This window comes from Hyperolius riggenbachi, chromosome 9, assembly GCF_040937935.1.
Source record: "Hyperolius riggenbachi isolate aHypRig1 chromosome 9, aHypRig1.pri, whole genome shotgun sequence".
NCBI classification, from domain to species: Eukaryota; Metazoa; Chordata; class Amphibia; order Anura; family Hyperoliidae; genus Hyperolius; species Hyperolius riggenbachi.
In genome coordinates this window covers 64,176,682-64,203,638 of record NC_090654.1, presented here as the reverse complement: position 1 = coordinate 64,203,638, position 26,957 = coordinate 64,176,682, and the positions used below count along the sequence as shown (strand labels likewise).

Below are 26,957 nucleotides of genomic sequence, written 5' to 3'. Positions count from 1 at the left end.
GAAAACATGGATGGTCCAGAGGCTTCCCTGGTGTGTGTTTTGCACCTCCTGCGCTGCACAGGGACTCTGTAAAGAATCCTTGACATTAAAGTCAAGGGTTGCTTGTGATCACACTCCCCTCCTTGTACAAATGCTGGCGAACAGGAGGCTACGCCTGCGCAGTAGCATGGAGTCACTCATGATCAAAGATGTGCATGAGTGACTCCATGCTACTGTGCAGGCGTGGCTGAGCCGCGAAGAGTGTCCTGGCTGGCAGTAAAGGGGGTCCTGAACATTGCGGAAAGGCTCTCAAGCATCCAGCAGCTCCCCCCCCCCCCCACTTATGTAAGTATGTACCGTTTTAATGTTTTAACACTACAGGTGTACTTGAAGCCTTGTACATGCTAGAATGAACTCAGCTGAGGCGACCAATATGGGCAGTCTTGGATAAGAATCTAGCATTTGTACAGGTGCACCCCCAAGCTTGATAAAAGTTCCAGCACACTGGATCGTTAAACAGTGTCAACAAATGAGTGGATTGTTTTCCTTCCTTACTCCGCCCACCAAAAGCCACACCTTCCCTCCCCATTGCAACACGTTGTTTGGCTGCAGCCAGGGGGCACGTCTGTTTAAAGTGATCCAAGCACCATTTTTAGCACCCAGGGCATCTCCTATAGCACATTAAAAATGCATGCCTACAATGCGGCTCATTATTAAAAAACGTAATTTTTTTTTTACCCTGACTGTAGAGATTTCAGGCAGATAAGGACTAATGCAATCTATTGTATTGCATAAATTAGCAGAGAGCAAACTAAAGCTTTCATCAGCAGGGGGGAGGGTAGATAGGACACTCTGCCTCAAAGTGTTTAGAGACGTCACAGGTGCTATCTTCACACCTTCCCTGTGGATAAATAATGGACAGCTAGAAGAGGAGGAGGGGGGGGGGTGCATGGCAGCTTTTATAGAAACCAGGAAAAAAGTGGTGCTTGGTTCCCTTTTAAGCTCGTGCTTGCAACTGTTGCACTAGGTATGGAGTCCCGATTCCCATGAGTGCGCATCTTTATATCTAGAGTTTAGTTTGTAGATCTAAAGCCAGTTTTGGGAGGTCAAATGACTTTATCTGTATGTTTCCGGCACCTACACAAACACATGGAGAGCATACAAACTCCCTGCAGATCGTGTCTTGGCCCAGATTTAACTCCGGACCCCAGCACTCCAAGGCGAGAGTGCTATGTCACCGAGCTGCAGACCACAGCCCTCTGCCTATAAATTAAATGTCACCCTTAAGGTGGCCACACACGATACAATAAAATGATCCGATATTACAATAATTCGATAAATATGATCAGATCTCCCTAAAAATTGAAAGCTTTTTTTTTCATTTGACTGAAAAATCTGATTGGATTTCTGTTTTTTTATTTATTTATTTTTATTTTTTTATTGAACAGGAATGCAGGACATTTTTCTGCAATTTTCTAAAGATTGTATGGTGTGTGTTAGATTGTCGATTTATTAATATACACACCCTAGACATTTTGTTAGTTTCCAATCATTTTTGTCATACTTGGGGAAAAATTGAACATATGTGTGTTGTACATTGGTCATATTTTTGAAATGTTACTATCAGTCAGAAAAACTGATTGCAATTCTTCAATTAAACAGATATTTAAAAAATTGTATAGTGTGTGGCAACCTATAGGCTGGCTGGGATCTGTAAATTGCTGCAGTTTTTATGGCTGTAGTCGTTAGTCGTTAATATTTACACTACATACACTACATAATATAGACATATGGCAGTGGTAGGGATTAGATTGTGAGCTCCTTTGAGGGACAGTTAGTGACAAGATATATATATATATATATATATATATATATATATATATATATATATATATATATATATATATATATATATATATATATGTATATGATATACACTGTACAGCGCTGCGTAATATGTTGGCGCTATATAAATACTAAATAATAATAATAATAAAAAATAATATTTAGAATTTCATCCGCTGTGAGTTTTGTGTGAGGTAGTGCACATCTTTGACTCATCTGAACACCCTCCCCCTTTCTTCTTCTTATTCTGTAAATTTAGTGAAAATGTCAGCAGACCAACATGTCTTCCTTTTATTATATGCTGTAAAAATAGTTGCATGCTGTGTGCTGAGAATACATTGTCCCACCGTGGGGTCATTCGGGATGAACTCACTTTGGAGTGTAGAGATGTGCTTGATCTACATTTTCTGCCAAGCAGCTTTAAAGAGACTCCGTAACAAAAATTGCATCCTGTTTTTTATCATCCTACAAGTTCCAAAAGCTATTCTAATGTGTTCTGGCTTACTGCAGCACTTTGTACTATCACAGTCTCTGTAATAAATCAATGTATCTTTCCCTTGTCAGACTTGTCAGCCTGTGTCTGGAAGGCTGCCAAGTTCTTCAGTGTTGTGGTTCTGCTATGCACTCCCCCCTCAGGGGGGAAAGAAACACACAAATGATCTCTTGAGATTCAAAAGGAAGGCTGTATACAGCCTGCTTGTGTATGGATGTATTTTCTATGTGTGGACATACTGTACATCAACCTACTTCCTGTTTTGGTGGCCATTTTGTTTGTTTATAAACAAACTTTTTAAAACTGTTTTTAACCACTTTTAATGCGGCGGGGAGCGGCGAAATTGTGACAGAGGGTAATAGGAGATGTCCCTTAACGCACTGGTATGTTTACTTTTGTGCGATTTTAACAATACAGATTTTCTTTAATAGCATGCAACTCTATCATTAAGCAGACCTGTCACTAAAATAATTCTTTGTAAAAAGCAATTGGGAACACAACAATGCAAAAGAAGGAGCATAGGATTCTGGGAGAAGCACAGGAGCCTTGTTACCATTTCACATCATTCCTATCTGCAGGCAAATCATAGTCTTGTTGTTTTCAGTCAGAGAAAGCATTCTCTCCTCCTGTGGGAGTCGCTCTGTTGTATGGAGTAGCTTGATCTAACATGAGCAATTTTTTTATTGAGATCTAGATTTATTTTTTTTACTGTCTGAATTTTCTCCCAGGCAAAGCTTTCTCACATTCCATACGAAATACATTTTCAACGCTTGTCAAGTAACTAAGTCCTGAAAAATATGGAAGGGAGATAAAGCTGAACTTGGGATTGTACCGGCCCTCATCCACAGTGGACCTGAACTTGCACAGGACAGAAGGGAAACCTAGAGGAATGCGCACCCTGCATGTATTTAGAGAGTTTAGCCTGTCAGATTCCCCCTCATCTGTGACTAATCACAAGTTGTAATTTGATCTCCCAGCTGTGTCAGCTGACTGACACAGCAGAACAGCTAATTGGTACACATAGGATGTTATTTCATGCTTCCTCACGTACTTGCAATGTTCGGAAGGCCTTTATTGCTCCCTTTTCCCCATATTTCCCCAATATTAGCCCCTCCCTAATGCCTAATCCTAACCACCCCCTTATTACTTCCTCATTGATCGATTATCCTACTTATACTTCCCTTGAAGGTTAACTCCTTTCCCGACAATAAACCCTAATCCTGTAAATCTACCTCCCCAATCTATTATTAGTACTCACTTTCCAGCCAGTAACCGAAGAGATTGCAGCCTGAAGCTCTGTAAGGCTATACTACAGGGGATGGCTGACTAGTGAGTATTAAATACCTGCTGCAATGATTCTTATGTCCTCCTCTGCAACCTTCTACTGCCTACTCCATTCCCAGTCAGTCAGAAGCCAACCTCTCATGACAGGCTTAGGGTGGTCAGTGTTCTCCCCAGAATTTTTTTCCAGCCGGGTGGCATGAAGTAGTAGCCGGGTGGCATGAAAAAGTAGCTGGGTGGGGAGAGATGAAAATGCGGGGCAACTATGCTTACAGCATAGGAGGAGGTGAGGAGGTGAGCCGATGACAGCCGGGTGGTCACCAAATCTAGCCGGGTGGAGCACCCGGCTAAAAGAGTCTGGGGAGAACACTGGGTGGTTCACACGGGCGTCTGCCCGGCTTTTGGAGGCGTTGCAGTCGGTGGCGTTGCGGCAGCGTCGCGTTCGAGCTTTCAGTGTCTTTCCCTTTCCCTGGCGTTTTAGTTGCAGTCAGGTTTTTCTCCCCTACAGGGGGACATTAGCCGCAGCGGTTAACCGTCCCAGGACGCTACATGTAGCATTCAGGATCGCCTCGAACGGCAGGGAAAATCGGGATCTGAACGCCGCGTTCGCGCAAACACCGGTAAAAGCCCGGTGCAAACCATCCCATTCACTTGAATGGGAGCGTTCAACGCCGAGTCCCGAACGCTGGCTGTAAACGCAGGGCAGACCCCCGTGGGAACCAGCCCTTAGTCAGCAGGTGGGCGTGGCTTTAGCAGTCAGAAAGATCTCTCTCTTCCCTCTGCTTGCCCATGTCACTATAGAGGGGCGTGTTTCAGACTGTGGAAATAAGCAGACAACTCTGAGGAGGAGATTTAGCAGTTGGCACACCAAGGATGAATTACAACAACAAAAAAAAGCCTTTTGTTTACAACATTTTTTTTTTTCTAATTAACAAACTCATCCTGCCCTGGGGCTTTGCAAGTTCTGGGGTTGCCTGTCCACCATGGTCAGTCCTGTGGTTGGGAAAGTTAATCTTCAGAATAGCACTGAGGAAGTTACGTAGCACATCTGAGCTCATGATTATTTTTTCCTGTTAGGAAGTACCCTTAAATATGAACACTCAACTCCAGGGAAAAAAAACAGAGATACTGAAGGTACAGGAGAACAAAGGTGCCAGATGGGAACACTGGAGGCACAGAAGAGGTACAGGAAACAGAGATGGTACAGTGTTTAGACTTAAGAACGTATTCAGGTTAAGACTGGAACTACAGTCCCTATCTCGTTTGGTAACCGGGGATTACCTGTACATATTTTTCCTGGCGTTGGAACATCATAAGCGATCCTTGTTTATTGGCAGACTTGGGTGAACAAAGTTCAGGTTTTGTTTTTGTTTTGCCTGGAGTACAGAATCAATCAGCCGTGTTGCTGAGAGTGGGGACTGGACACTAACCCTGCCATGAAACGTGGGATTCAGCAAACACAACCAAATGGGCATTTGTAATAAATCCACCCCCTCGCAGTATGAGGACCTGTCACGTCTACGGCTAAACAGAAGGGTGCGTTCCGGAGACACAGGCCTGGTCCTCTGTAAACACAGCCACCGTAGTGTTAGATAAATCACCACAGAGAGCCTGGTGTCTCCACAACAGCCATAAACAGTTTATCCAGTGCTGCAGGCCTTCCAGCGGTGTGTGTCAGTGTATGGGGGGGCGTCCTTAGGCCCCATCTCATCCCGCCCGAGCCTATTCGGGAACAAGGGAAGCCCTGATCAGCAGTCCTGTCACGTCGTGCAGACATGAATGAGAGCAGCGGGCCTTAGACAGGGGCTCTTCAGGTTGTTTTGTCTGAACTGAAGAAAGGCTGTCACTCACAATCGGACTTCTGCTCGGAGGGCAATACTGCACCCCCCCCCCCCCCCAGCACCATCCCACCACATAATTTATTCTCAGAATTGGTTTCATTAGCAGCATTAGATTTCATTAGCAGCAGTGCAAGAAATGCAGATTTAAAGGGCTTCTCTACCCAGAAGTGATATTATTATTTATCATTTATATAGCGCAGACATCTTCCGCAGCGCTGTAGAATTCGCAGTTGGTGCTAAACGCAAACTCGCTACATGCAGCATTTTCACAAATTTAGAGAGATTGCAATGTATTGCGAATCATGATCGCTCAAAAATCGCGAAAATGTCCAGTAAAATATACGCAATTACAGAATTAAAAAAAATGCCGTGGCAAAACGCTAGCGATAATCGCTAGTGTTTTGCAGTTGTAAGTGTGAACGGGGCCTAAAGTTGGTTTTGCCTGCACCTACTGGATTTTTAATTTACTGTATGGATGAGGGTGAGTAGCAAAACACCCACTGCTGTGATTTCAAATTCAAAATCCTGATCATGTACTGCCTGTTCTTCCTCTCGCCATAGAACGGTACATGCTGCTGGACTATAGCTGAACAGCTTGTCTATACAGTGCTTTTTCCCCAAAATGTCACCCCCACAATCGAGCAATGGACGATCAGGCTCATATTTATTTCAGGAGAATGAATTAGGGTTCTTTTATTAGGGAGATTAATTTGGCACCCACTAACTAATCAGGGAGCCACTACGCTACAAAGATGATCCAAAACTCTGCCAGGAACACCGTTTCACCTGGAGTGGATGGATGACCGCGTCATCCATCTGTAAATATGCCTAATGCCAGAGACTGGGAGGGTGATTTATAAGAGCTGTGGCGGCGCACAAATATTTATTGCTGCATTTTCTCATTATTATTTTTTTCTTTTTCCGCTACCCGTACAGCAGTGGTAAAACATCTGTGATGAGCTTTACTGTGGCGTTTCAGCTACTGTTGATTTATCATTCTTGTTTACAGATACGGAAACTGGTTTGACCTGTCACGTCTACGGCTAAACAGAAGGGTGCGTTCCGGAGACGCAGGCCTCTGCTGCTCGGGCACGCAGCAGGGGAGAACCACCCGAATACAAATCGGAGCCCAGGCAGAAGCATTGATGCACTCCATTGGATTGCAGCAGACCAATGGGAATCGTCCCTCAAACCAGGGAGGTTTGTCATTGGTCTGTTGCAATCCATTGGGAGCCTGATGCTTCTGACAAAGCTTGGATCTGTATATCGTGGCTTTTCCATGCAGTGGACGGAGCAAAAGTGGCGGAGAACCCAGATATGATGGCGGCGGGAAAATTTGTGAAACGTACGTCTTGACCAGCCTAGTGAGAATAGGCACTTTATGTTCTCATAGGCTACCATTAATACCATCGGCATCCACTTCGTCCGGCGGATCCGTTCCAAATGGACTGCATAGTGTCCATTCACATTTGTGCTGATCCGTTTCGTATAGTTCCATTAAACAGAATGGTTCTTAGTGCAGTGTAAAACCAGCTGCTGAACCTGAAGATAGCAGTATCACTGCAACAGGCTTTCTCCAGACAGTTTGCATCAGTGTCGTGTTGGGGTCAGTTCACACAGCGGCAGAAAATCCAATGGCGTTGTACCCACTCCGGTCTTCTTAGGTATTCAGGCCTGCAAAGCGGAAACGTACCATATGTCGGATACGTAATGTACACACTATCTGTAAAACATAAGCAGTGCTGGAAATGTCTGTTTCATGGCAAAACAGACGAACCAGAGAAAGCAAACTTTGTGAGCGGGCCCATAGGAAAGCACGGGTCCATCCTACATGCCCATTGGTCCACTGCTGTCCAATCTAGAATACAGTCTGTCAAAGAGCCTAGTGTGAACTAACACTTAGTGCTACATTATCATCGGTGTTAGTGCTTTAAACCAATTGATGTAATGGGAAAGGAAGTAGATTTTGCTCCCCCTTGTGGGTCCTTTTGGTATGCTGAAGTGGCGAGAGGTCAAAGAAGGTGGCAGTTGGGAACTTTGACACCCACTAGGCCCCAAGCACCTGCCTAAGTTGCCTAGTGGGTGATCCTGCTCTGATGCTTTTTAGTGGCTCCTTTTGTCACTTCCTGTTTAAGCATTTCACAAATGAATGGCAAGCACAGTGATGTCACAATTACCACAGAGGACTACTGTACTAGTGTAGTGTTTATTTTTATTTTTTTATAAATCTATGCATTGCGATGCTCTTTTTAGAGAGCTGATAAAAGTGATGATTTTTGTATGTATTTTTTTTCTTCCCACGTACTTCCATCAGCTAACCCGATACTACGCGTCTCTCTCTGCCTCTGAGGGCTGTTTCCTCCAGATGGTTGTAGTTTTTCTACGGTGCTTGGTGACTACAGTTTGGCAGTAGACAGCAAGGAATGAGTAGTGTTCCTTTAAGTGTGGAATACTGTGGGGTGGTCAGCTGACTGCCATTGATCAGTGGCCCGTGTGGCCGGCCCGTGTGATGCTGTGCGGTCAGCTGGGTGCGGCTCAGGAAGAAGGCAGCTTCCTGTCTCTGTACTTTCTACACAATTCTCAGAAGAGGAACTGAGTGCCTGTATCACAGCTGTACCCTGCGCTAGCCCTGAAGGGGTTAAGCCGTTTTGAGGGGGGAGCTGTGAGCGCGGAGAGCTCCCAGAATTATCTCTGCCTATAAAGTGACAATTCCGCCATCCTCTCTGCCTCTTCCAGAGATCTCTGCATTTAAAGAGGCAGATTTCTCTTCACTGCCATATCTGTGAGGCGCAGAGGAGCCTCCATCTCCCCCAGCGACACCCCATCCTGTAAGCCCTCCCCAGACCTCTGACAGGAAGGGAGGGGTGGAGGACTGGGACATGTCATGTCTCAGGGCTACTTTGACTAACAAATCTGTGTTGGCTTCAAAGAAAAGATTTATCAGTTGAGGATGAAATGTGAGAAAACAGACAGATGAGCTTCCAGTAATGATTTTACTGCGTTCCTCAAATACCCCCCTCCCCATTAGGATTCATAAGCAGTTTTTGAAACAAATTCTTACACACGTTAATTTTCCTGAGGTAAACGCTGCCATTGCATTACAGCTGCATCATACACAATCTGAACAGTGGGGTATGTTACACGCTTGGCAGGAGCCATTTTGGTGTGTGTTTCCGCAGATCTCCATGCAGACTTCCTCCACATTCTATGCGCCGTGAGAGGCATTGAAGCCGTACATGATTTTATGTGCATTTCTGTCCTGCATTTTCACAGCAGTAAATGTTGTGTTTGGAAATGTACAGCAAAATCACGTATGCTGTGATTGGTGTCGTCGGAATGCACTGGATGTGCTTTCATCAGGGATAGGCATGCAAGATTGGATACAGAAATGGGCATAAAAACAGATTATGCGGTTTCAAAATGCGTATAGTATGCACAAAGCCTCACTGTAGTGAATGGAATGGATTCTGGAAATGTGAACCAAAGCGTGCCCAAAATTGTTTTTCCCTGCATTTTACAGTGAATACTGTGTGCTTACTAATTCTTTATTCGTCCTCTCTCTCTCTTTTCCTCGCTCTTTCCTCTATTTTTTTTTATTGTCTATCTCACCTTCCTTTAATCTAATCTCTTATCTTTCTCTTTATGTCCCTTTCCCCTTTTCTTTCTTTTGCTTCTTAAGCCCCATCTACACGATACGATTCTTTGTACGATTCTATTACGATTCTATTTACGATCCGATTAAATCCAACATGTCCGATCAGGATTCGATTCGATTTAATTCGATTTGCCATTGGTTTGCAATTGCAAATCGAATTGAATCGAATTGAATCCTGATCGGACATGTTGGATTTAATCGGATCGTAAATAGAATCGTAATAGAATCGTACAAAGAATCGTATCGTGTAGATTGGGCTTTAAAGAGAACCCGAGGTGTGTATAAACAATGTTATCTGCATACAGAGGCTGGATCTGCCTATACAGCCCAGCCTCTGTTGCTATCCCAAACCCCACTAAGGTCTCCCTGCACTCTGCAATCCCTCATAAATCACAGCCATGCTGTGCGGGCTGTGTTTACATCTGTAGTATCAGTCTCAGCTACTCCCCCGCCTCCTGCATAGCTCCGGTCCCTGCCCCCGTCCCTTCCCTCCAATCAGCAGGGAGGGAAGGGATGCAGGCGGGGACTGGAGTTCTGCAGGAGGCGGGGAGAGCAGCAGACTGACACTATAGAGATAAACACAGCCAGCTTTGACAAGCTGTTTGTCAGCAGCGTGGCTGTGATTTATGAGGGATTGCAGAGTGCAGGGGGACCTTAGGGGGGTTTGGGATAGCAACAGAGGCTGGGCTGTATAGGCAGATCCAGCCTCTGTATGCAGATAACATTCTTCAAACCCACCTCGGGTTCTCTTTAAGGTGCGCACTGCGCACACACTACTGTAACAAATGATGGGTCTGTCAGACCCTCCCGCTGGGCGGGCGTTCTGCCGACAGCAGGACGTGTGTACATGCTGTCGGCAGACTGATAACACTGTTTCTGACAGATCCGCCCACGGATCTAGAGGAAAGTATGTTCTAGACCAGGCATGGGCAAACTAGGCCCTCCAGCTGTTACGGAACTACAAGTCCCACAATGCATTGCAGGATTCTGACAGCCACAGTCATGACTCATAAAGGCAAATGCATTGTGGGACTTGTAGTTCCGTAACAGCTGGAGGGCCGAGTTTGCCCATGCCTGTTCTAGACTCTAGAGGAATGCCCCCTGTATGTATTTAGAGAGTTTAGCCTGTCCAATTCCCCCTCATCTGTGACTAATCACAAGTGTAATTTGAACTCTCAGCTGTGTCAGCTGGATGCCTTGGCAGAGCAGCTAATTTGTAAACACAGGATGTTAACAATATGTCTGCTTCCATGAAACTAGGAAGTAGACACTTTGCAGATTTATTGAAGTATTTGTATCAGTTGTAACCAAAGAAATGTTTTTCTTTAAAGGCCATACTGTAGCTTATCTTTTAGAGCAGAGAGGAAGTTCTGAGTTCAGGTTCACTTTAACCCCTCACCCATGATTTACCGAAGGTCTGTACACACCTCCAACTTGTGTCATCGGAAATGATTGAGATAGTACAAAGGCAGTGTTCTCCCCAGAAATTTTTTCCAGCCGGGTGGCGTGAAAAAGTAGCCGGGTGGGGCAAGATGATAGAATGCAGAGCAGGTGCACCTCTCTGCTTATAGTATAGGAGGAGGTGAGCCGATGACAGCCGGGTGGTCACCAAATCTAGCCAGGTGGAGCACCCGGCTAAAAGAGCCTGGGGAGAACACTGCAAAGGTATCCACTAATGACACAATCTTGACTGCACAACCTTTCCACTTTTATATATTACAAAGGGATCACCTAATGTATCCGTTCAAAGTATATTTACTCTGTTTTCCCTTCTACTACACAGATTTATTAAAAATTCTACCGTCAAGATCAAGGTCAAGTAGCACATTTATACTATCTCAAATGATAATTTCAGATGAGGCCATACACAGACTGCCATACAATGTGGCAGACAGATCAATCCCTCTCTGATGTGAATCTGATCAGAGAGGGATTGAATCCCTTCCATACACGGCACACAGATTGTTAATAGATTTCAACATGAGATCTATTGAAAATGTATTGAACTGCAGCGTTGCACCGCTTCATGCAGTGCAATACTGTGGGCTGTTGGGTCTACTGTCGCCACTCCTCCTGTCCGATTGACTGAATTTTACTGTCTGATTGTAAGTTTGATAGATTTTTGCCAGAAGTCCATTGAACTTATGATCGATGTAGCTCATTGCCTCACAGACAACCTGGCAGATTTGATAATGCATCTACCTGTAAAAATCGATGCATGTTACTTGTTAGGGCAGCTTAAGGCACATTTTTTAAGTGCACAGCTGAGGAGTCAGATTTTTGTACCAACTCCACAGCCCTGGTAAAGGGGGTATCCGCTACTGATTGTGATGAAGTTACATCTTTAATGCCTGGTACACACCATGCAATTTCCCATCAGATGGACGGGTTGAAACAATAATTTCTGACAGGTGCAATCAGGTTTCCGATTGATTTTGTACGGAAGTGATTGGAAAATCTATTGTAAATCTGATCGGACCTGTCGGAGATTATTCGACCTGTCAATCTGACGGGAAATTGCATGGTGTGTACCAGGCATAAGGCATGACAGGCTCTGTCTTTTACACTGGAGGAGGTACTCTTTAAGGTCAGTAGATCGATTATTATATTGGAATTAATATCGGTCTAATGGTTGAAAATAAATCTTAGGATAATTGTAGAGTGTATGCCTAGCTTGAGACAGGATTCCTCATGTCCTCACTGGCTTCGTGTGACTGAGATGAGCTCTGCGTTGCTGCAGGCAGTGTGACAGTCAGTTTTAGGATTAGATGAGAAAGCCTCCTCTACGCTTTCGAAGAGACAACATTAGGCCTTTTGTATCCAAGAAAGTACTCTCCACGCTGTGATGTGGCAACCGTTCCTTCCCCGACAAATAAACAAATATTTGAACGCTGCAACAGGTGTGCTGCTGGCATGAACTGGCACCCTGCATCTCCTCTGCCGCCTGCAGCTATTGGACGCAATCCGCTTGTTGAATGTGAGAGGGATCATAGCAGCGGATAAAGAGTTTAGGTAAGAGAAGATCAGATTAACAATCTTAAGAAGCTGATCATAGCTAGCTACAAAACCCCCAGCGGAGAGGGGGGGGGGGGGGGGGGGGATTTATACTGTTTTCTCCTCATTAAGTCATTGGCTTGTTGAACACAGAGTAGGAATCCTGTTTGTAGTGCGTACCTCAATAATAAAGCCCTTCCAGTATTATATTTCAGTTTTCATCTCTTTACAGCCACTTGACTGACTCAGCTATCTGAACGAGTCAGGAAATAGCAGAGAAAGATGATTTAGCTGCAGGGGCAGTAGTATTATCATTAAAGTGGACCTGAACTCTTGCACAGGACAAAAGGAAAACCTAGAGAAATCCAACCTGTGTGTATTTAGAGAGTTTAGCCTGTCTTAATTCCCCCTCATCTGTGACTAATCACAAGTTGTATTTTGATCTCTCAGCTGGCTGCAGAACAGGATGTTAACCCTATGCCTGCTTCCATGAAAGCAGGAAGTAGACACACTGAAGATTTATTGCAGAATTTGAAATGTTTTTTCTTTAACCATCTACAGACCGCGTTGGGTGAAATCTACGTCCTGTTTTGGCTGCTAGTTTCTGACAAGATGTAGATTTCAACATCGCCGCCACACATACCCGTTGCTACCGCCGCCGATCTCGCTGCTCTGCACCCGCTGTAGTTTAGACAAAAGACAAGACAAATAACATTTATATAGCACTTTTCTCCTGGCGGACTCAAAGCGCCAGAGCTGCAGCCACTAGGACACACTCTATAGGCAGTAGCAGTGTTAGGGAAACTTGCCTAAGGTCTCCTACTGAATAGGTGTTGGCTTACTGAACAGGCAGAGCCGAGATTCGAACCCTGGTCTCCTGTGTCAGAGACAGAGCCCTTAACCATTACACCATCCAGCCACTCACCTTGCTGTCTGACGGCAGAGCTCTGTGAGTTGGTCAGGAGCCAATTTCATTGGCTCTTGACCCAGTCTTCACTGTGAGCTAATCTCATTGGCTCACATTGATCACAGGATCAGGAGCCAATGAAATCGGCACTTGACCGGATCACAGAGCTCTGCCGTCATGGAGACCGCAGAATGGCTGGGCTGTAGGTGACGGGTGAGCAGCGATTCTGTGCGGCGTGAGTCGGCGAGCCCCAGGTTTTCGGTACCTGTTCTTTAAGAGACCAGAGACCACCGGTACTGAACTGGTTAAAGGTTATGATGCTGTTGCTTATCTTTTAGAGCAGAGAGGAAGTTCTAAGTTCAGGTCCAGTTGCCTGGTGTCCTGCTAATATTTCATGCATCAGCAGGGTCTGAATCGCCCAATTGGCGAACGGGTTTTTGAAGACACACATTTTCTGCTTCCAAAGTGACAAACATGATTTGGTAATTGATACAGTGACAATCCGACAATCAGTGCTTTAGAGATATGCCAATTGCCATGTTATTGCCACTAATTTTCAGGGCTGTGGAGTCGGAGTCGGAGCCATTTTGGGTACCTGGAGCCTGAGTCGGTGATTTCACAAACTGAGGAGTCTGAGTTGCAGTCAGAAGATTTTTGTACCGACTCCACAGCCCTGCTAATTTTATCACTGATTATGGGAAACAAACGATACCTAAAAGCGAAGATACATTTTGCTGATCACTTCTAGAAATATGGATATCTGCTGAAATACCAGCACTTTTCTGCCGATCTGTAGAGCCCCATGTTTGTGAATAAGCCGCCATGCATGTGGCATGCCTTGTGCAGGGATTTACAACGCTCCAATATTTAGTTTGTTCCTGAGCTTCCCCTAGACTCTGTCCACACAATGGAAGTGGTAACTCTGGCTAGCTTTGTTTCTTTGTGTACAGACAAGGCTCTTGGCTCCCATAATATAATAATGTAGCTTGGTCATTCTGATAGCAGCCCCGTTGACTTGTGGGAAATAAATGCAGTGACAGATCCTCTGTGAAGATAGCTGGTGTTGGTTTTGTTGAGGACAGATCCTAGAGAGGTGGCACAGTTGGTACACAGTAGATGGAGGCGTTTGGTGTAGAAACAAAGACTTTATTGTCTGTGGGACGGAGACTCGCGGCTGGATGGACAAGGGAGCAGCTGTCGCTGTGTGCGCCAGGAGATAATGAATGACAGGAGCTTATCTGTGCATGTAAAACAGGATTCTGCCAAGTAACGCGTGCCCTGTGATTCTACAGATAGGTGATATTCTTCTGTGGTTATTCACAATGAACATTAAAGCGGACCTGAACTCAGAATTTCCTCTCTGCTCTAAAAGGATAAGCAACAGCATAATGACCTTTACAGAAAAACATTTATTTGTTACAGCTGATACAAGTCCTGCAATAAATCTATAGTGTCTACTTCCTGCTTTCATGGAAGGCAGCTAGCTGACACAGCTGAGAGATCAAATTACAACTTGTGCTTAGTCACAGATAAGGGGGATTAGGCTAAACTCTCTAAATACATACAGGGTGCATTTCTCTGTTTTCCTTCTGTCCTGTGCAAGAGTTCAGGTCCACGGAAACTATCGATAATGCAATTGCTCAGGATCAGTAAGGCCCACCAGCACCTCTGTTTCCATTCAACATGACTCGAATAATGTTATCGAAAATACAATCATTGTACCATTAATGGGCAGCTTTACACCAGGTCTCTGTGTGCTTGTGTTGGTAAGTCAGCGGCGCTTGTCTACTTTAGGGGTACAGCAGGAAACCTCATAGGGAACAGTTCTCCAATCACAGCACCCTCTACGGTATGAAGCATTGTGATTGGCCAAATAGTGTGGGTGAAGTTTGCTACTACCGTGTTTCCATGAAAATAAGACAGGGTCTTATATTAATTTTTGCTCTAAATGTTATGGTAGGGATTATTTTTAGGGGATGTCTTATATTTCTATGAACACACAAGTTCCTGTGCTGTGTCCTCCTTCCTTCTCTGCTGTGCCGCCTCTTCCTCTGCTGGATCCATGTCTTGTGTGTCCTGGTGTCCCCCCTCTGTACCTGTGTCCTCTTCTATCCCCTAAACGCCTGTGTCCCATGTAACCCTACGTCCCCTGTGTCCTCCAGTGTCCCCCTGCATCCTCCTCTTATCCCTAACTCCATGTTGTGCTGTTCCTCCGTCCTGTGATACCCTCACAATCATCTCCCCCCCCCCCCCCTCCATGCTGTGTCCCCAATCTTCAGCCTATGGGGAAGAAGTACGGCAACTAGTGATTTTTACTGGAGCCAATGATCTTGTAGGCGGGACCATGGCTCTGTGATTGGCCCAATGATGGTTGCCATACTTTTTCCCCTTACTGCCGCTAGGGCTTACTTTTGGGGTAGGGCTTATATTTCAAGCATGCTAGAAATTCCTGCTAGGGCTTGCTTTCAAGGGATGTCTTAATTTCAGGGAGAGAGGGATTATTATTATGTAGTATTTATAGAGCATCGACATCTTATGCAGCGCTGTACAGAGTATATATTGTCTTGTAGAAACACATAAAGGAAAAAAGATCCGGGCACCAGCTTGCCGTTCAGCAGCCACCTTTAATTACATCCCCAGCATCCCCATAACACACGTGAGAAATTGGCAATTTCTCACGTGTTATGGGGATGCTGGGGATGTAATTAAAGGTGACTGCTGAACGGCAAGCTGGTGCCCGGATCTTTTTTCCTTTGTGTTTCTACTACTGGTGTTTATCTGGAGGCACTGCAACTGCACCTATACCCCCTGAGCCAGCTGTCATCTAGTGCCGATCTACTTTCTCTTGTGGTTACATATATTGTCTTGTCCCTAACTGTCCCTCAGAGGAGCTCACAATCTAATCTCTACCATAGTCATATACGGTGGCTTGCAAAAGTATTCGGCCCCCTTGAAGTTTTCCACATTTTGTCACGTTACTGTCACAAACATGAATCAATTTTATTGAAATTTCACGTGAAAGACCAATATAAAGTGGTGCACACATGAGAAATGGAACGAAAATCATACATGATTCCAAACATTTTTTACAAATAAATAACTGCAAAGTGGGGTGTGTGTAATTATTCAGCCCCCTTTGGTCTGAATGCAGTCAGTTGCCCATAGACATTGCCTGATGAGTGCTAATGACTAGAGTGCACCTGTGTGTAATCTAATGTCAGTACAAATACAGCTGCTCTGTGAGGGCCTCAGAGGTTGTCTAAGAGAATATTGGGAGCAACAACACCGTGAAGTCCAAAGAACACACCAGACAGGTCAGGAATAAAGTTATTGAGAAATTTAAAGCAGGCTTAGGCTACAAAAAGATTTCCAAAGCCTTGAACATCCCACGGAGCACTGTTCAAGCGATCATTCAGAAATGGAAGGAGTATGGCACAACTGTAAACCTACCAAGACAAAGCCGTCCACCTAAACTCACAGGCCGAACAAGGGAGCGCTTATCAGAAATGCAGTCAAGAGACCCATGGTGACTCTGGACCAGCTGTAGACATCTACAGCTCAGGTGGGGGAATCTGTCCATAGGACAACTATTAGTCGTGCACTGCACAAAGTTGGCCTTTATGGAAGAGTTGCAAGAAGAATGCCATTGTTAACAGAAAAGCATAAGAAGTCCCGTTTGCAGTTTGCCACAAGCCATGTGGGGGACACAGCAAACATGTGGAAGAAAAGACCAAAATGGAACTTTTTGGCCAAAATGCAAAACGCTATGTGTGGCGGAAAACTAACACTGCACATCACTCAGAATGCACCATCTCCACTGCCAAATGTGGTGGCAGTATCATGCTCTGGGGGTGCTTCTCTTCAGCAGGGACAGGGAAGCTGGTCAGAGTTGATGGGAAGATGGATGGAGCCAAATACAGGGCAAACTTGGAAGAAAACCTCTTGGAGTCTGCAAAAGACTTGATACTGGGGCAGAGGCTCACCTTCCAGCAGGACAACGACCCTTAACATAAAGCCAGGGCAACAATGGAATGGTTTACATCAAAACATATCCATGTGTTAGAATGGCCCAGCCAAAGTCGAGATCTAAATCCAATCGAGAATCTGTGGCAAGATCTGAAAACTGCTGTTCACAAATGCTGTCCATCTAATCTGACTGAGCTGGAGCTGTTTTGCAAAGAAGAATGGGCAAGGATTTCAGTCTCTAGATGTGCAAAGCTGGTAGAGACATACCCCTAATAGACTGGCAGCTGTAATTGCAGCAAAAGGTGGTTCTACAAAGTATTGACTCAGGGGGCCGAATAATTACGCACATCCCACTTTGCAGTTATTGATTTGTAAAAAATGTTTGGAATCATGTATGATTTTCGTTCCACTTCTCACATGTACACCACTTTGTATTGGTCTTTCACCTGGAATTCCAATAAAATTGATTCATGTTTGTGGCAGTAATTTGGCAAAATGTGGAAAACTTCAAGGGGGCCGAATACTTTTGCAAGCCACTGTATCTATGTGTTTATTGTGTAGTTTAGTGTATGTATCGTAGTCTAGGGCCAATTTAGGGGAAGCCAATTAACTTATCTGGATGTTTTTGGAATTTGGGAGGAAACTAGTGCCTAGAGGAAACCCACACAGATACAGGGAGAACATACAAACTCCATGCACATAGTGCTCCGGCTGGGGTTCAAACTGGGGCAGCACGGGTGACTTAGTGGTTAGCGCTCTTGCCTTGCAGCTGGGTCCCCGGTTTGAACCCCACCCGGAGCACTATGTGCATGGGACCCAGCTGCAAGGCAAGAGTGCTAACCACTAAGTCACCCGTGCTGCCCCAATTTAAAACCTAGCCGTTCGAGACTGTTGCCGTCCACCCAATCACATTAGCTGAATTTCCCTAGGAGGTTTCCCCCTGGGTCCCCTAATTTAGACTAGCGCCGAATTGGCTCCTTGGTTGAAATATTTTTGTTTTTACACAGCACGCCTCTATTGTAGTTCTACAGTAACCTCTTCCTTCCTCCAGAATAGTTTGCCAGTAAGTGGAATAATTGCAATTACCATAGTAAATGCTGATCTTGTGACAGTTCAAATGGCCACCGCTCAACAAAATGTGGCAGATCAGGCTGAATGTGTTGATGTTGGGCGACTAGGAGCGCCCCATGTCTTTTTAAATGGCTCAGAAGACTGGGAAGGTGCAACCAGCTCTGCTTCCCCAGCCCTTAACAGTTAAATCACATTAGCAGTTTAGTGTTCTGAATGGTCAGCTGAGTTTGATTAATATGCTACCCTCCCCCTCTCTCCTGTGTCTGGATGGAATGGAGGAGAGAGACCTTCGCCCTCCATGTCCCGTCACATCCTTCTCTCTCATACTTTGATATCTTCACACATGACTGCCCTCAGTGCCCACTCAGTGCCCAGCACAGCCCAGCCTATGTAGGGAGTGTCCAGCTCATTCACATGCTAAAGTTGACTTGTCATTAATAGTCCACTTCATTTAACCTTTTAGGTGCCATGCCAGCATTACCGTAATGTCATAAGTATACTGTACTCTAGAAAAGTGCTTCTTGATTATAAGGAAGGGAGGGTAAAAGATGTAACACATTTTCATCCAGCTTCCAATAAAGGAGACTTATTGAGTGCTTCTGATCTTTAGAATGTGCACACGGAACAGTCAGTTGCTTTCAGCCAGACAGACCCCGCCTTTTAAAGTGCGTACACGCCTCTTGATTTTATGTTGCCCGTTGAGGATGAGAACCTGATCTCCTAGGATGACATTGTCCTGGCTGGCAGGGCTGTGGAGTCGGAGTTGTAGTCGAGGAGTCTGACTCGGGGCAATTTTGGGGAGTCGGAGTCGTTGATTTCATAAACTGAGGAGTCTGGAGTCGTATGATTTTTGTACAAAATCCACAGCCCTTTTAAGTATTAGACTACGGAGTCGCAGTTGAGGAGTCTGAGTCGGAGCCATTTTGGATACCCGGAGTTGGAGTCGGAGTCGTGGTTTTATAGAGGAGTCGGAGTCTGAAGATTTTTGTACCGACTCCACAGCCCTGCTGGCTGGCCTGTACAGAAGCATGTCAGCTATGTAGTTGACGACCTGTTCTGTTGCTATGCCGGGGGTTGGGGAGCGGCACAGATAGTAGCGGGGAGTGAGTTGATCTACTTGGCGGATCACTCAGGGATCGGTGGCCTCTGTACACAACGTACCTATTAGTAAGCCGTCGATGAACTGGGCGCAGGGTGAGCTGAATGATGGCTCACCCTGCTGCCACTCAAATCCCCGGTGGCGTTAAATACTATTCCCCCTCCGAGTTGTTGCAGTTCGGAGGGAGATGTAATTCGGGGTCCAGCGATCGCCAGAACCCTGAATTACCCTAACGCGCTCTAACATTAGTGCAATGACGGTGCCTGGTCTTGTCGCTCAGCACCGTGCGCCAAAACCACCTGCTTCATGTACACACGCCTGACTATCGGCTCAGGCGGTCGTTATCAGCCGCCTTAGTCAGCTGTGTGTACAGGCTTTTAAATCTGCAGGATGATAAAAAAAAAATTAGGATTGTTTCATTTGTGCTGCTGACAGGCCGTGAATTCACCGCCAGTTAGCTGCTCTCTTGCATCGGCCTGTCGCTTGTTAGCGCTCGGTACCGGCAGTTGACATGTGGCCCCCCCCATGGAGTCACATCTGAGCGCCGCTGCAACCACTCTTAGACTGTCACAGTTTTCTGCCACCAGGTGACGCCACCATGTGTCAAGTCCTGACATGCGTGGTGTTACAACCGCTACCCTTCAGCTGCATTATAATTTCACCCAGCTAGGGCCAGGTTTCAGGAAATGCATCCTACCCATACATTGGAAGCTAGTGACCTCAACGATCTTTTACTTTTTTTATTTGTTCAGGTTGTGTTGCTCCGATTACTTTAAAGGTGGGTGTGAGCAGGAACTATGGTGGCAGAGGCTTACTACTAGGGTTCCCAGGAGATGGAAGACATCAGTAGGGGTGTCAGCCAAGCAGACTCCGCCTATAAGTGTACGATCTCAAAGCCCCTTTTTACTGCAAATTCTGATCACAAAGACTCTGGAATGTGATTGTGATTTTCTGTGCGTTGCCGCGAGATTTGAGTGATTGCCAATATTCATGTTGCAGTTTCAATTCTACATTGGTGGGGAGTGGTTTAACGTCCTGTAGGGAAATTTCACAAAAAATGCATAGTACTGCATTGGCTATGTGTTTTCTTCACACTTTCCCACTGACTTAACCCAAAAATGCAGTGTACCCTATATTTACATTTTAGTTAAAAAAAAAAAAAAAATCACAGCTGAATGCTGTTGAGTCGTATCAGTGCTAACAAGGCACCGCGATGACATAGTCATAGAAAACTGTGTCTGAATCGAATCAATATTTTAGCAAGCTATGAAACCCCTGACCTGTACATTCCTTTGGCCATTCCTCTGCAGCGCTGCTTGTGTTCTACTGCAGCAACTTCTTGGTAGCAATTACTCCAGCTGAGCTACACACATCCCCAGCACCCCGTGACATGCATGATATCTACCTGTTTAATAAACAAGAAAACAAGTCATGGCAGTTAGAGGAACTGTAGTGAAAATAACATAATGAATACAATTGCTTATTTTTTTCCAATATTTACTTACAGATTAAGTCAGTGTTTGCCCATTGCAAAACCTTTCCTCACCCTGATTTACATTCTGAAATTTATCACTGGTGGTGACCTCTTTAGTTCTGCCAGGTGATCTGCTTAGAATGTTTAAGGGGCCCATACACTGGTCTATTTCAGCCATCGATTGCCAGCAGATCGATGGCCCATAGAGTTGCATTGAATCTAATGGTCCAATAATGCATTTAGGTCAATTTCCAACAGATTTCATTCTGAAATCTGTTGGAAATCTGTTCTTAGTGTGTGGCACACATCAGATAGATTCCTGTCAGATTCCGACTTGACAGGTATCTGACAGAAATCTATCTGATGGTCAAATCTGCTGCAAATCTATAAGTGTATGGCCACCTTTACTGAGAGTTAAATGCACAGAGGGGAGATATTGCTTGCTTGGCAGTTGGAAATGGCCATTATTTCCTACAATGCAAAGAGGTTCACAGACAGCAAACTGTTAGGACCTTGATCATGACATCACACAGTGGGAGGGGTTTTACTATAATATCAGCCATTCAGACCTCCTGTTATCAGTGGGAAAGGGGATATCAGCTACCGATTGGAAGGAAGTTCAATCCAAACGGTGCAGTTGGAAGAGGATGCATAGAAATGTATTCCCTGCTTTGTGCAGACTCCTGAGCAACAAATGCCAGTAAATTCTGTGAAGTCTTATACACCAAACTATATACTGTTGTCATGGTTTTCCAGTAAGCTTATCATAAAGTTGTAGCAGTTGTAGGCTAAAATTGAAGGCTAATAAAATTGCAGTTGCTAACGACATGTCATGAATTCTTGTACAGTACAAGAGTGGAGTAGCCGTTTAAAACAGCCAGTGTAAAGTCATAAACAGTCCTGTCGTAAATTGCAATAGATCAAGTGACAGAAGGTGTGACTTCTGGTACCTGTAGTGTAACATGAATACCAAAAACAAGGAAAAGAGAAACAGAAGGAAATGTGCTGTATATGCATTCGGCCATAGATGAAATACTAAAATGTGTATGTATCTACAACATAGTAATTCTTCGTATTCGAAGTAAAAACGTTATTTGTACATCCACAATGTATAAGTACATATAGAGTCAGTAACGGCTTGCTACTAGACAGTTTACTCCCTTTCCAGTGTTTTGCAGAAGCACCATAAAACTTCATCAGAAGCAAATATTCATAATTCATTCAGATCACAATAAATGTAGCTAGCCAGACTTGTACACTGCTGCATCCAGTGACAGTCCCTGAGGAAGTGCAGGTGACAAGATCACACTGTCACAGGGTGACCCCAAGGAAGTGCAGGTGACAAGATCAGTGTCACAGGATGACCCCAAGGAAGTGCAGGTGACAAAATCACACTGTCACAGGGTGACCCCAAGGAAGTGCAGGTGACAAGATCAGTGCCACAGGGTGACCCCAAGGTAATACAGGTGACAAAATCACACTGTCACAGGATGACCCCGAGGAAGTGCAGGTGACAAGATCACACTGTCACAGGGTGACCCCAAGGAAGTGCAGGTGACAAGATCAGTGCCACAGGGTGACCCCAAGGAAATGCAGGTGACAAAATCACACTGTCACAGGGTGACCCCAAGGTAATACAGGTGACAAAATCACACTGTCACAGGGTGACCCCAAGGAAGTGCAGGTGACAAGATCACACTGTCACAGGGTGACCCCAAGGAAGTGCAGGTGACAAGATCAGTGTCACAGGGTGACCCCAAGGAAGTGCAGGTGACAAAATCACACTGTCACAGGGTGACCCCAAGTAAGTGCAGGTGACAAGATCACACTGTCACAGGGTGACCCCAAGTAAGTGCAGGTGACAAAATCACACTGTCACAGGATGACCCCAAGGAAGTGCAGGTGACAAAATCACACTGTCACAGGGTGACCCCAAGTAAGTGCAGGTGACAAAATCACACTGTCACAGAATGACCCCAAGGAAGTGCAGGTGACAAGATCAGTGTCACAGGGTGACCCCAAGGAAGTGCAGGTGACAAAATCACACTGTCACAGGGTGACCCCAAGTAAGTGCAGGTGACAAAATCACACTGTCACAGGATGACCCCAAGGAAGTGCAGGTGACAAGATCAGTGTCACAGGGTGACCCCAAGGAAGTGCAGGTGACAAAATCACACTGTCACAGGATGACCCCAAGGAAGTGCAGGTGACAAAATCACACTGTCACAGGGTGACCTCAAGTAAGTGCAGGTGACAAAATCACACTGTCACAGGATGACCCCGAGGAAGTGCAGGTGACAAAATCACACTGTCACAGGGTGACCCCAAGTAAGTGCAGGTGACAAAATCACACTGTCACAGGATGATACCTGTGGCCTTCACCATGCAGCTACCACCAATAGATTAGATGTGTGACCTACAAATGACTTTTATGTTTTTCATGTTCTGCTTTCTCCTGTATCTGAAAACTCTTCATGCTTCAGGCTCTTCCCGTCTAGATCATACATATCAATCTGCGGCCCTCAGAGCCATCAAATTTGGCCCGCAAGTGGTTTGCCCCATTTGTATAATGTTTGGCACACTCTAGACCACCAGGGAAGAGATATTGGGAGTGAAGCCCTAGATCACCAGGGAAGTCATATGGTGGAAAAAGAGTAAAAGCGCTAGACACCAGGGAACTGTATAGAGGTGTGGGAAGGGGGCCAGTAGATACCAGGGAACTGTATAGGAGAGGGAAGACCACTAAATACCAGGAAACTGTATAGAGATATGATGGGGACCACTAGACATCAGGAAACTGTATAGGGGAGGGATAAGGAACACTACAAACCAGGGAACTGTATAGGGGAGGGAAGACCACTAGACACCAGGAAACTGTATAGGGGTGTGATGGGGACCACTACACATCAGGAAACTGTATAGAGGAGGGAGGGAAGACCACTAGACACCAGGGAACTGTGTAGGATAGAGAGGAACACTAGACACCTGGGAACTGTATAGGAGAGGGAGGGGGGCCCACTAGACACCAGGGAATTGTATAGGGGAAGGAGAAGGCATTAGACACCAGGGAACTCTAAAGGGAAGCATGGTGGGCACTAGACATTAAGGGTGGCCCACAGCTTGGTCCCAGTATTCAATTTCGGCCCACTTTGTATTTGAGTTTGACACCCTTGGTCTAGCCGGTCTTCATAGCCACCATGTAATGGTTTAACATACAAGCCAAATGTATGAGCTGTGCTGGAAGCAGGGGGGCAATGTGTGGGATTCCTGCTGGCTGTAAGTAAAGATGAAGCTGTCACTAGATCTGGAATTTTACCAGAAACTCCTCAGATTACTCTGCTTTTAACTAAACCCCTTTTTTCTTGTTTTGTCAGGTGCGGGCGAGTCTGGGAAGAGCACCATCGTCAAACAGATGAAGTAATAATCTCCTTTATATCTCTCTGCAGTCTTTGTCCTGTCTGTACTTCATGTTCTGCATTTGGTGGAGAACCAAACTCTGCCATAACCGCTTGCTGGTGTCCTCATTTCCTGTACACTCACTGCAGAATATTTCCCAGTGTTTAAAGAACACCTGACGTGAGAGGGCTATGAAGGCTGCCATATTTATTTCCTTTTAAACAAGACCAGTTACCTGGCAGTCCTGCTGATCTTTCATGCATCAGTAGTGTATGAATCACCCACCTGAATCAAGCATGCGACAAATACAGTCAAACCTCGGTCAAACTGACCTGCGTGCTTGTTCAGGGTTTATGGCTAAAAGTATTTGAGGCAATGGGTCAGCAGGACAGCCAGGAAGTTTGCATGGTTTTAATGGAAATAAATGTGGCAGCCTCCATATCCCATTTGTCCTTTAAAGTGAAACTCCAAGGCATCATAATTTCCAGGCAAAAATATGTCATAAGCAACACGATTCAGTTTGGCACCCGTGGTCTTAGCCAAAAGTAACCCCACAACCGTTCAGACCATCAGTACAGCAGATACATAGAGGTGACTTCCTGTTATACAGAAGGAAGTGGAGTATTTCAAGGCTAGAGGTCTCTCCCCTAAGACAGAGCTGTAATGTAGGGAACCCATGCCTATATACAGTATGAACAGCTATTTTATCAAGAAAGGGTGAAGTGACTGTTCCTACTCCTTGCACAAAATTCGGGGCAGAGGTTTCACTCCTATAAATGATACAGAGACTTTGGGATGTAGGCATTGTTGTAGGATCCCTCATAAATGTCTCTCTGCTCTTTCCTCCTAAACGTAAGGGGAGAGAAACAATTTTTTTTGATTCTTTAGTGATGGAAAGCTTCTGGCTGGTCTATGTTTCCTGGATCCTCCTACATGCCACCGTCCTAGTGCAGGGTCCTTCTCTACCTATTTGACACAGATTTGTCAAACAGGTTTCTTGTGTCTGCATTCTGTCCTGGGGATGAGCGCTTCTGGGACTTGTCATGCGCTATTAAGGTCCGTGTCTTGACCGGGCATGCGCTACTAAGGTCTGGACTGGGCATGCGCTACTAAGGTCTGGACTGGGCATGCGCTACTAAGGTCTGGACTGGGCATGCGCTACTAAGGTCTGGACTGGGCATGCGCTACTAAGGTCTGGACTGGGCATGCGCTACTAAGGTCTGGACTGGGCATGCGCTACTAAGGTCTGGACTGGGCATGCGCTACTAAGGTCTGGACTGGGCATGCGCTACTAAGGTCTGGACTGGGCATGCGCTAGTAAGGTCTGGACTGGGCATGCGCTAGTAAGGTCTGGACTGGGCATGCGCTAGTAAGGTCTGGACTGGGCATGCGCTAGTAAGGTCTGGACTGGGCATGCGTTAGTAAGGTCTGGACTGGGCATGCGCTAGTAAGGTCTGGACTGGGCATGCGCAAGTAAGGTCTGGACTGGGCATGCGCTAGTAAGGTCTGGACTGGGCATGCGCTAGTAAGGTCTGGACTGGGCATGCGCTAGTAAGGTCTGGACTGGGCATGCGCTAGTAAGGTCTGGACTGGGCATGCGCTAGTAAGGTCTGGACTGGGCATGCGCTAGTAAGGTCTGGACTGGGCATGCGCTAGTAAGGTCTGGACTGGGCATGCGCTAGTAAGGTCTGGACTGGGCATGCGCTAGTAAGGTCTGGACTGGGCATGCGCTAGTAAGGTCTGGACTGGGCATGCGCTAGTAAGGTCTGGACTGGGCATGCGCTAGTAAGGTCTGGACTGGGCATGCGCTAGTAAGGTCTGGACTGGGCATGCGCTAGTAAGGTCTGGACTGGGCATGCGCTAGTAAGGTCTGTGCTGGGCATGCGCTTGTAAGGTCTGCATCTGGACTGGGCATGCTCAAGTAAGGTCCGCGTCTGGACAGGGCATGCTCAAGGGTCCGTGTCAGGACTGGGCATGCGCTAGTAAGGTCCGCATCTGGACTGGGCATGCGCTAATAAGGTCCATGCCTGGACTGGGCATGCGCTAGTAAGGTCTGTATCTGGACTGGGAATGTGCTAGTAAGGTCCATATCTGGACTGGGAATGCGCTAGTAAGGTCCATATCTGGACTGGGAATGCGCTAGTAAGGTCCATATCTGGACTGGGAATGCGCTAGTAAGGTCCATATCTGGACTGGGAATGCGCTAGTAAGGTCCATATCTGGACTGGGCATGCGCTAGTAAGGTCTGCATCTGGACTGGGCATGCACTAGTAAGGTCCACATCTGGACTGGGCATGCGCTAGTAAGGTCCGCTCATGGCCAGTCCAGATGCACATGACCTTGGTTGGGAACATGGCCAGAAGATGCAGAGACCCTGCACTGGAACGGTGGGCTCTACGAGGATCCAGGAAGCCTCCACACAATTCATAGGCTTCCAGCTACTGAAGTAATGATCACCGCTGCACCCTTCTGTGTTCTGTGTGCTGCTTTTTGTGTGCTGTGTGCAATTACCATTGAATGTTCCTTCATGTAATGTGTATGAAATCAGCCCTCAGCTTTATTCTATTCTCCATTCTTCCAGAATTATCCATGAAGATGGATACTCAGAGGAGGAATGTCGGCAATACCGAGCTGTGGTTTACAGCAACACAATACAGTCCATCATGGCCATCATCAAGGCCATGGGTAACCTGAAGATAGATTTTGGAGAGGCGTCTCGAGCGGTGAGTCGCAGTGATATTAATATGATCCATTGGGGGGGGGGGGGGGCTTAAAATTACAGCATGCTTGACTAGTCTTAAAGGCTCTGACGGGGCAAACAATTTCAACCTGGAGAGGATTCCTCTCACTAATGTAAGCAATATATGTGTATTAACTCTTTTTCAGCCAATTTATTAAGAGGCTTGCAAGTGCTCCAGGCCAATTTATTTTAGCAAATGTTTTTCTTATTTGTCAC

At 45.8% G+C, this 26,957-nt stretch overlaps 1 protein-coding gene across 1 annotated transcript in view; it reads left to right on the top strand.

Moving 5' to 3' along the window:
• The window catches only part of GNAI2 (G protein subunit alpha i2), a 124,329-nt gene that overhangs the window by 52,798 nt on the left and 44,574 nt on the right, over positions 1-26,957 (top strand). Inside the window, exons 2-3 of the mRNA XM_068252941.1 lie at positions 23,980-24,022; positions 26,583-26,724. Coding sequence (XP_068109042.1) covers positions 23,980-24,022; positions 26,583-26,724 — 185 coding nt within the window. The remainder of the gene's footprint in view (positions 1-23,979; positions 24,023-26,582; positions 26,725-26,957) is intronic.